Source organism: Callionymus lyra, chromosome 15 (assembly GCF_982586985.1).
Source record: "Callionymus lyra chromosome 15, fCalLyr1.hap1.1, whole genome shotgun sequence".
In the NCBI taxonomy this organism is placed as follows: domain Eukaryota; kingdom Metazoa; phylum Chordata; class Actinopteri; order Syngnathiformes; family Callionymidae; genus Callionymus; species Callionymus lyra.
In genome coordinates this window covers 5,658,167-5,669,181 of record NC_141832.1, presented here as the reverse complement: position 1 = coordinate 5,669,181, position 11,015 = coordinate 5,658,167, and the positions used below count along the sequence as shown (strand labels likewise).

At 39.2% G+C, this 11,015-nt stretch overlaps 2 protein-coding genes across 2 annotated transcripts; one reads left to right on the top strand and one right to left on the bottom strand.

Annotated features, from left to right (window-relative positions):
- Positions 1 to 608: 608 nt before the first annotated feature.
- nol12 (nucleolar protein 12) lies at positions 609 to 3,249 on the top strand. Its single transcript, XM_087809289.1, has 6 exons — positions 609 to 762; positions 837 to 942; positions 1,008 to 1,056; positions 1,125 to 1,264; positions 2,790 to 2,896; positions 2,970 to 3,249. Exons 1-6 carry the CDS (start codon positions 647 to 649, stop codon positions 3,148 to 3,150), a joined length of 699 nt encoding a protein of 232 aa, XP_087665415.1. The 5' UTR covers positions 609 to 646; the 3' UTR covers positions 3,151 to 3,249.
- Positions 3,250 to 5,892: 2,643 nt separating this feature from the next.
- On the bottom strand, positions 5,893 to 7,782 carry LOC148064628 (papilin-like). Its single transcript, XM_087809597.1, has 4 exons — positions 7,709 to 7,782; positions 7,331 to 7,609; positions 7,026 to 7,274; positions 5,893 to 6,403 (listed from the first exon to the last, which is right to left on the bottom strand). The coding sequence occupies exons 1-4, from the start codon at positions 7,752 to 7,754 to the stop codon at positions 6,264 to 6,266; spliced, it is 714 nt and encodes a 237-aa protein (XP_087665723.1). The 5' UTR covers positions 7,755 to 7,782; the 3' UTR covers positions 5,893 to 6,263.
- Between the last annotated feature and the right edge of the window lie 3,233 nt (positions 7,783 to 11,015).

The following is an 11,015-nucleotide window of genomic DNA, read 5'->3' as shown; positions in this document are numbered from 1 at the left end:
ATGGATAATTAATTTAATAATATTAATAAATATAATTTGTAGTTTTATTCCTCATGGAGTCCAAACGGGAAGTTTATTTTTCACCACACGAGGGCGCTGTGAAGCGATTTTACTCATTAAATTAAAACTGACACTAAAAACCACATAAATATAGTTTCATAAATATAACGTAAAAAAAACATTTTATTAAAATTGAAAGAAAGGATAAATGGATATACAATCTGAATTAAACTACCATTAAAGTTGCCGAATTAAATTTGTAGTATTTTAATAGTATTTCGATATTTCAATTTTAACAATATAACTACTATGGTACGCCAGGAGGGCCATACTTAAGTAAAACGCCTTTCGTAAATAAGGGAGATAAACGTTTTTCCTTACGATTCCTAAAGCCATAAAAGTGAGGATATTTACATACATTTAAACCTTTTATATATATATATATATATAGTGTTACTTGTTTTCCCTTTGATGTCTGTATTTCCAATTATTTTTTATTTCCTATATTTGTTCGACTTTTCTTGCGCTAAAATAAAGTAACAGTTCGAGGAGCGGAACTGTTACGAGTCTCGCGTGTTTCTAGTCGGACACTATTGAACGTTCCGCCGGTAAACACGGGCACGCCGGTGAGAATCACGTGTGGAGAATGAAAAACCATAAGAAACCAAAACCAAACAACGCGGCCAGGAAGGGAAAGTTTAAACCCGGGAACAAAAAGCGAGAAAACAAATGCATCGTCACGTTCGACGACAAAGACAGACTGTGAGTGTTTGACGTCATCGCTGCTGTTAGCATGTCCGTGTTAGCATTAGCTAAGACTCTGAACTTCTGCTCAGGGATTATCTCACAGGCTTCCACAAGAGGAAGGTGGAGCGAAGGAAAGCTGCGGTGGCAGAACTTCAGAAGAAGATCAAGGAGGAGCAGAAGAGAGTGAGAGAGGAGGTGAGTGAGGAGGAGGAGGAGGAGATGGAGGAGAAACATCTGCTGATGTCGTGACTTCTCTGCAGAGACACAATGAATACATGAAGATGCTGAAGGAACGTGAAGAAGCTCTCGGTGAGTTGACCTCGAGCAACAGTTGATCGTTGATGAACTAACGGATGATGATGATGATGATCCTGCAGGAGAAGCCGAGGACGACCTGGAGGAGATGATCACCAGCAAAACAGAGTCGGTCCAGTTTGATCACCCGAACCACACCGTCACCGTGACAACCATCAGTGACCTGGACCTGAGCGGCGGACACTTGCTCGGTCCTGCTCAGGTGAGACTAGAGCTTCTGTCATCAGACATTTTATGCTAACGTGACACGCTAACATGTCATGATAACACGACACACTAACATGACATGTTAAGATGACACGTAATGACAACACACTAAAAGGACATGCTAACACGACATGCTTAAAGTACATGTTAACATGACTTGCTTACATGGAACGTTGACATGACACGCTAAGAGGACATGTTGACATGACATGTTAACACGATACGCTCACATGACATGTTAACACGACACGCTAACATCACATGTTAACACGGTACGTTGACATGACATGTTAACACGGTACGCTAACATGACATGTTAACACGGTACGTTGACATGACATGTTAACACGATACGCTAACATGACATGTTAACACGGTACGTTGACATGACATGTTAACACGGTACGTTGACATGACATGTTAACACGATACGCTCACATGACATGTTAACACGACACGCTAACATGACATGTTAACAAGGTACATTGACATGACACGTTAACATGACATGTTAACACAACACGCTAACATGACATGTTAACACGGTACGTTGACATGACATGTTAACACAACACGCTAACATAACATGTTAACATGACACGTAATGACGACATACTAAAAGGACATGTTAAGACGACACACTAATAGGACACGCTAAAAGGACATGTTAACATGGTATGTTGACATGACATGTTAACACAATACGCTAACATGACATGTTAACAAGGTACATTGACATGACACGTTAACATGACATGTTAACACAACACGCTAACATGACATGTTAACATGACATGTAATGACAACACACTAAAAGGACATGTTAAAAGGACACGCTAAAAGGACATGTTAACATGACTCGCTTACATGGAACATTGACATGACACGCTAAGATGACATGTTAACATGACACGCTAAGATGACATGTTAACATGGTACGTTGACATGACATGTTAACACGATACGCTAACATGACATGTTAACGCGACACGTTAACATGACATGTTAACACGGTACGTTGACATGACATGTTAACACGACACGTTAACATGACATGTTAACACGACACGTACGTTGACATGACATGTTAACACGACACGTTAACATGACATGTTAACACGACACGTACGTTGACATGACATGTTAACACGACACGTTAACATGACATGTTAACACGACACGTTAACATGACATGTTAACACGGTACGTTGACATGGTACGTTAACATGACATGTTAACACGATACGCTAACATGACATGTTAACATGACACGTAATGACGACACACTAAAAGGACATGTTAACACGACATGCTAAAAGGACACGCTAAAAAGACATGTTAACATGACTCGCTTACATGGAACGTTGACATTACACGCTAACATGATACGTTGACATGACACACTCAAATGACATGCTAACATGAAGCTCTGACCACAAAATTGTAGCACGACACGCTAACGTAATAACATGATCCAACATGAAGGCACAGGACACACTAACAACATCTTCCACCTGCAGGTCACTGACGGTGCAGATGATGGAGATGAAGCGAAGGGTGAGGAGGAGAAGGAGGAGGAGAAGAAGACGGTACCGAGGAAAGCTGGAAAACCGATCATGAACAAGAAGTACGGCGTGTGATTCCACCGCGATGGTGTCAGGACGGGTTCTTCACGCTGACCCGGTCCATTGTTTCTGCAGGATCAAGTCTCTGACGGCGACGCTGAACAGCTTCACGTGCAAGAGGAGGAGGAAAGGGAAGCAGGAAGGTCGAGGGACGGACAGGAACGCCGGCGTCGTGGAGTTTAAAAAAAGACCCGTGAAGACCAGCAAGAGTCAGCGGCGCCGCCAGACGGGTCACAGGAAGCACTTCAAAGAGTGACGGACAGTTTGGACTTCAGTTTAGCTTCTTCGCTCGACCTTCTGAGTAACTTTTGTGTTTTATATCGAAATATTGTGAATTAAAGATCAACGTCAACAACTCGTGTTGGATTTATTACACTTTAGGTGTGTGTAGTATCACAATACAAGGATATATAGTGTGTAGTATGTGTAGTATTGTCCAGTACTTGACTCTGGTGTTGTGATAGTGTAGTAACAAGTTTATATGTGTAGTATTGTCCAGTACTTGACTCTGGTGTTGTGATAGTGTAGTAACAAGTATATATGTGTAGTATTGTCCAGTACTTGACTCTGGTGTTGTGATAGTGTAGTAACAAGTATATATGTGTAGTATTGTCCAGTACGTGACTGGTGTTGTGATAGTGTAGTAACAAGTATATATGTGTAGTATTGTCCAGTACTTGACTATGGTGTTGTGATAGTGTAGTAACAAGTATATATGTGTAGTATTGTCCAGTACTTGACTCTGGTGTTGTGATGGTGTAGTAACAAGTATATATGTGTAGTATTGTCCAGTACTTGACTCTGGTGTTGTGATAGTGTAGTAACAAGTATATATGTGTAGTATTGTCCAGTACGTGACTCTGGTGTTGTGATAGTGTAGTAACAAGTATATATGTGTAGTATTGTCCAGTACTTGACTATGGTGTTGTGATAGTGTAGTAACAAGTATATATGTGTAGTATTGTCCAGTACTTGACTCTGATGTTGTGATAGTGTAGTAACAAGTATATATGTGTAGTATTGTCCAGTACTTGACTCTGGTGTTGTGATAGTGTAGTAACAAGTATATATGTGTAGTATTGTCCAGTACTTGACTCTGGTGTTGTGATAGTGTAGTAACAAGTATATATGTGTAGTATTGTCCAGTACTTGACTATGGTGTTGTGATAGTGTAGTAACAAGTATATATGTGTAGTATTGTCCAGTACTTGACTCTGGTGTTGTGATAGTGTAGTAACAAGTATAAATGTGTAGTATTGTCCAGTACTTGACTCTGGTGTTGTGATAGTGTAGTAACACGTATATATGTGTAGTATTGTCCAGTACTTGACTCTGGTGTTGTGATAGTGTAGTAACAAGTATATATGTGTAGTATTGTCCAGTACTTGACTCTGGTGTTGTGATAGTGTAGTAACAAGTATATATGTGTAGTATTGTCCAGTACTTGACTATGGTGTTGTGATAGTGTAGTAACAAGTATATATGTGTAGTATTGTCCAGTACTTGACTCTGGTGTTGTGATAGTGTAGTAACAAGTATATATGTGTAGTATTGTCCAGTACTTGACTCTGGTGTTGTGATAGTGTAGTAACAAGTATATATGTGTAGTATTGTCCAGTACTTGACTCTGGTGTTGTGATAGTGTAGTAACAAGTATATATGTGTAGTATTGTCCAGTACTTGACTATGGTGTTGTGATAGTGTAGTAACAAGTATATATGTGTAGTATTGTCCAGTACTTGACTATGGTGTTGTGATAGTGTAGTAACAAGTATATATGTGTAGTATTGTCCAGTACTTGACTATGGTGTTGTGATAGTGTAGTAACAAGTATATATGTGTAGTATTGTCCAGTACTTGACTCTGGTGTTGTGATAGTGTAGTAACAAGTATATATGTGTAGTATTGTCCAGTACTTGACTATGGTGTTGTGATAGTGTAGTAACAAGTATATATGTGTAGTATTGTCCAGTACTTGACTATGGTGTTGTGATAGTGTAGTAACAAGTATATATGTGTAGTATTGTCCAGTACTTGACTCTGGTGTTGTGATAGTGTAGTAACAAGTATATATGTGTAGTATTGTCCAGTACTTGACTCTGGTGTTGTGATAGTGTAGTAACAAGTATATATGTGTAGTATTGTCCAGTACTTGACTCTGGTGTTGTGATAGTGTAGTAACAAGTATATATGTGTAGTATTGTCCAGTACTTGACTCTGGTGTTGTAATAGTGTAGTAACAAGTATATATGTGTAGTATTGTCCAGTACTTGACTCTGGTGTTGTGATAGTGTAGTAACAAGTATATATGTGTAGTATTGTCCAGTACTTGACTCTGGTGTTGTAATAGTGTAGTAACAAGTATATATGTGTAGTATTGTCCAGTACTTGACTCTGGTGTTGTGATAGTGTAGTAACAAGTATATATGTGTAGTATTGTCCAGTACTTGACTCTGGTGTTGTAATAGTGTAGTAACAAGTATATATGTGTAGTATTGTCCAGTACTTGACTCTGGTGTTGTGATAGTGTAGTAACAAGTATATATGTGTAGTATTGTCCAGTACTTGACTCTGGTGTTGTAATAGTGTAGTAACAAGTATATATGTGTAGTATTGTCCAGTATTTGACTCTGGTGTTGTGATAGTGTAGTAACAAGTATATATGTCTAGTATTGTCCAGTACTTGACTCTGGTGTTGTGATAGTGTAGTAACAAGTATATATGTGTAGTATTGTCCAGTATTTGACTCTGGTGTTGTGATAGTGTAGTAACAAGTATATATGTCTAGTATTGTCCAGTACTTGACTCTGGTGTTGTGATAGTGTAGTAACAAGTATATATGTGTAGTATTGTCCAGTACTTGACTCTGGTGTTGTGATAGTGTAGTAACAAGTATATATGTGTAGTATTGTACAGTACCTGACTCTGGTGTTGTGATAGTGTAGTAACAAGTATATATGTGTAGTATTGTCCAGGATTTAATTGTTCCTTTAACTGTGGAGGACGTAATGACTGCTGCCATCTAGAGGCCGGAAGTTTATTTGCAATACAAGAATAAACAAACACTGTAAATATTTACATGTAAATTTAACATTTTTAATTAAGTTTAAAAAAAAAGAAGCCATAAATGGAATGAGATTCAAAAACAAATTTAAGAAAATGTTTTTTAAAAGTAACTTATACAGTGCCACCGAAAAGTATTGTGAGAAAAAATAATGGGATTTTTTGTTATCCGCGGACAAAGGTTGAAGGTTCGACTCCAGCGAGGTCTTGTTTCCTCACAAGCATTTAACAAGGAAGGACGAGTGTAGCTACAAGTTGACTTCCTCGTCGTCCTCTCTTCTGGTCATGTGACCCGCAGCTCTCCTGTCAGTCAAGAGGGCTCAGTTCGTGCTGCTCGACGAGCGCCACCCGGCGGCGGCCGAGGATGAGGACGGTCGCCATGACGACGGGCAGCAGCAGCACGACAGCGACGCGACAGAAGAAGATGATCATGTTGTTGTGATGATCTGCGACACAAACGTGACGGGTTCAGTTCTCAGTGTGTGTGTGTGTGTGTGTGTGTGTGTGTGTGTGTTTCATGAATTTAATCCTAATGTTTCAACCTTTTTAACTGAAATGTATTTTTTTTTCACATGGAATTTTCATTAATTAAAAATTGGAAAAAAATTGGAAATAAAATGATTTTAAAAATGTGGAGAATCAAAAATCAAATAGAAAGTTTTTTTTACACTCAGAGTTGGATTAATTTTTTTATTATAATTGTCAAAAAATATATTTCATTCAATATTGTTTATCCAATATATACAGTAAATGGCAACACAATTATTCTAATATTTAATTTTTAATTTAAAAGGCTTATTTTTGAACCATTAGAATAAGAATATTAAACTCAATGGGTAAAAAAACAACCTAATTCATTTTAAATACATATCAATAAAGAAATTATTGTAATCAATAAGTGTTTGTTGCCTGTTTATCCCTTAAACCCGTGTGTGTGTTTCTTTGTGTGTATTTTGTCACCTTACGAAATACATTTAATTTTTTCACCTTTGTGTGTCTATTCGTGTAAATGTGATTGTGTTGTTTGTGTCATGAACTGGATCGAGGGAAACTGATGCGTTCACTGACCTCGGGGATATAAGGTGTAGTCGGCCTCCATCAGCACTTCCTGTCCGTCAAAGAAGCGACAGGTGAACTTCCTGCCGTCTTCCTGTCGCAGAGTCATGTTCAGGCGAGACACGCACTCGCTCTGACTCGCGGTCCAGTCGCCCTGCAGAACCGAGGCGTCGCGGAACCAGCGCAGGCTGTCGGGCTCACACCGAGAGGTGTTCATGGAACACTCCAGAACCAGGCGCTCCCCGGACCTCACAGGAGACACTGAGAGACAGAGACCGTGAGCGGCGGGTGGGATCTCACTCAGAGCTGAGACTGACAGGTCATCACGCCGAGGAACATCCGAGTCAGTTGTCCAGACGCCATGCAGGAGTAAGATCCCGCGTCCTGCGCCGAGACGTTGGCGATGACCAGAGAGCAGTTGGAGTCCAGACGGACTCGCGGCGCCTCAGGATGCTGCTCGCCGGGGAACCCGTCGAATAAATGACGTTTGTCGTGGAACCAGGAACACCTGGATGAAGGTGACCCTGAGCACCCTGGAAGAAGAACCTGGGCTCCACTTCTGGAGAAGTGATGTTCTGGTTTTTGATCGCCCTCTCCTGGACAGAGGAAACTTTTGAGAGAAACACGACAACTTCCTGGAACACATAAACAAGCGTTGCTGTGACAAGTGTCAATAAAGTTGCTGGTGAAGTTACCCGACAGCATCAGCAAGATGTTCAGAAAAAACTTCAGATCCTCCATGACTACTGAGATGTCAACCTTCTCTCGCCCATCAGAAATCACGATTGATTCACTTCCTTGATTTTTTCTTCACTTCTCTTCACGAGAAAACAGAAGCACAGATTTAGGTAATAATGAGCTCAGTGCATGTGATTCGCTCCAAAACTACAGCGTCACATACAGTTGTTCTTGCCATGAGCTGATCATTGCAGTCACTGACTCAAGACTCACTACAGGCTGTTGCTCCTAAGCTTTGGAACGATCTTCTCTCTCGTTGCTCTTGATGATCTACTGACTCCTTTAAGAAACATCTTAAGATGTTTCTATTTGTTCAGGCTTTTCCTTGATGTTCTGGAACTCCTGTTGTGTTATCAGTTTTATCTTGATCTTTAAAATATGTACTTTATTGAATATTGTTTTGATTGTTTAAGCGCTTTGTGACCCTGGTCTGGAAAAGCGCTATATAAATACAAATTAGTTGTCAAGTTGTCATCTTCAGTGTTCCTACTCTCATCATCTACAGTGTCACTACACTAATCATATACAGTGTCACTACACTCATCATCTACAGTGTTACTACACTCATCGTCTACAGTGTTACTACACTCATCATCTACAGTGTCACTACAGTAATCATATACAGTGTCACTACACTAATCATATACAGTGTTACTACACTCATCGTCTACAGTGTTACTACACTCATCGTCTACAGTGTCACTGCACTAATCATATACAGTGTTACTACACTCATCGTCTACAGTGTTACTACACTCATCATCTACAGTGTCACTGCACTAATCATATACAGTGTTACTACACTCATCGTCTACAGTGTTACTAAACTCATCATTTACAGTGTTACTACACTCATCATCTACAGTGTCACTGCACTAATCATATACAGTGTTACTACACTAATCGTCTACAGTGTTACTACACTCATCATCTACAGTGTCACTACACTAATCATATACAGTGTTACTACACTCATCGTCTATAGTGTTCCTACCCTCATCATCTACAGTGTCACTACACTAATCATATACAGTGTTACTACACTCATCGTCTACAGTGTTACTACACTTATCATCTACAGTGTCACTGCACTAATCATATACAGTGTTGCTACACTCATCGTCTACAGTGTTACTACACTCATCATCTACAGTGTCACTGCACTAATCATATACAGTGTTACTACACTCATCATCTACAGTGTTACTACACTCATCATCTACAGTGTTACTACACTCATCATCTACAGTGTCACTGCACTAATCATATACAGTGTTACTACACTCATCATCTACAGTGTCACTACACTCATCATCTACAGTGTCACTGCACTAATCATTTACAGTGTTACTACTATCATCGTCTACAGTGTTACTACACTCATCATCTACAGTGTCACTGCACTAATCATATACAGTGTTAATACACTCATCGTCTACAGTGTTCCTACACTAATCAAATACAGTGTTACTACACTCATCGTCTACAGTGTTACTACACTCATCATCTACAGTGTCACTACACTAATCATATACAGTGTTACTACACTCATCATCTACAGTGTTACTACACTAATCATATACAGTGTTACTACACTCATCGTCTACAGTGTTCCTACACTAATCATATACAGTGTTACTACACTCATCGTCTACAGTGTTACTACACTCATCATCTACAGTGTCACTACACTAATCATATACAGTGTTACTACACTCATCATCTACAGTGTTACTACACTAATCATATACAGTGTTACTACACTCATCGTCTACAGTGTTCCTACACTAATCATATACAGTGTTACTACACTCATCGTCTACAGTGTTACTACACTAATCATATACAGTGTTACTACACTCATCGTCTACAGTGTTACTACACTCATCATCTACAGTGTTACTACACTAATCATATACAGTGTTACTACACTCATCGTCTACAGTGTTCCTACACTAATCATATACAGTGTTACTACACTCATCGTCTACAGTGTTACCACACTCATCATCTACAGTGTCACTACACTAATCATATACAGTGTTACTACACTCATTATCTACAGTGTCACTACACTAATCATATACAGTGTTACTACACTCATCGTCTACAGTGTTACTACACTCATCGTCTACAGTGTCACTGCACTACTCATATACAGTGTTACTACACTCATCATATACAGTGTTACTACACTCATCGTCTATAGTGTTCCTACCCTCATCATCTACAGTGTCACTACACTAATCATATACAGTGTTACTACACTCATCATATACAGTGTTACTACACTCATCGTCTACAGTGTTACTACACTTATCATCTACAGTGTCACTGCACTAATCATATACAGTGTTACTACACTCATCGTCTATAGTGTTCCTACCCTCATCATCTACAGTGTCACTACACTAATCATATACAGTGTTACTACACTCATCATATACAGTGTTACTACACTCATCGTCTACAGTGTTACTACACTAATCATATACAGTGTTACTACACTCATCGTCTACAGTGTTACTACACTCATCATCTACAGTGTCACTACACTCATCATCTACAGTGTCACTGCACTAATCATATACAGTGTTACTACACTCATCGTCTACAGTGTTACTACACTCATCATCTACAGTGTCACTACACTAATCATATACAGTGTTACTACACTCATCGTCTACAGTGTTCCTACACTAATCAAATACAGTGTTACTACACTCATCGTCTACAGTGTTACTACACTCATCATCTACAGTGTCACTACACTAATCATATACAGTGTTACTACACTCATCATCTACAGTGTTACTACACTAATCATATACAGTGTTACTACACTCATCGTCTACAGTGTTACTACACTAATCATAAACAGTGTTACTACACTCATCATCTACAGTGTCACTGCACCAATCATATACAGTGTTACTACACTAATCGTCTACAGTGTTACTACACTCATCATCTACAGTGTCACTACACTAATCATATACAGTGTTACTACACTCATCGTCTAGAGTGTTCCTACCCTCATCATCTACAGTGTCACTACACTAATCATATACAGTGTTACTACACTCAACGTCTACAGTGTCACTGCACTAATCATATACAGTGTTACTACACTCATCGTCTACAGTGTTACTACACTCATCATCTACAGTGTCACTACACTCATCATCTACAGTGTCACTGCACTAATCATATACAGTGTTACTACACTCATCGTCTACAGTGTTACTACACTCATCATCTACA

Excerpts from the sequence above, each read along its gene's own strand:
- nol12 (XM_087809289.1), top strand. The coding sequence starts at position 647 with ATGAAAAACCATAAGAAACCAAAACCAAACAACGCGGCCAGGAAGGGA. Across the intron at positions 1,057-1,124 it reads GGAACGTGAAGAAGCTCTCG|GAGAAGCCGAGGACGACCTG; the intron begins GTGAGTTGACCT and ends ATGATCCTGCAG. Across the intron at positions 1,265-2,789 it reads ACTTGCTCGGTCCTGCTCAG|GTCACTGACGGTGCAGATGA; the intron begins GTGAGACTAGAG and ends TTCCACCTGCAG.
- LOC148064628 (XM_087809597.1), bottom strand. The coding sequence starts at position 7,754 with ATGGAGGATCTGAAGTTTTTTCTGAACATCTTGCTGATGCTGTCGG. Across the intron at positions 7,610-7,708 it reads CATCTTGCTGATGCTGTCGG|GAGAGGGCGATCAAAAACCA; the intron begins GTAACTTCACCA and ends TCCTCTGTCCAG. Across the intron at positions 6,404-7,025 it reads CTACACCTTATATCCCCGAG|ATCATCACAACAACATGATC; the intron begins GTCAGTGAACGC and ends TTTGTGTCGCAG.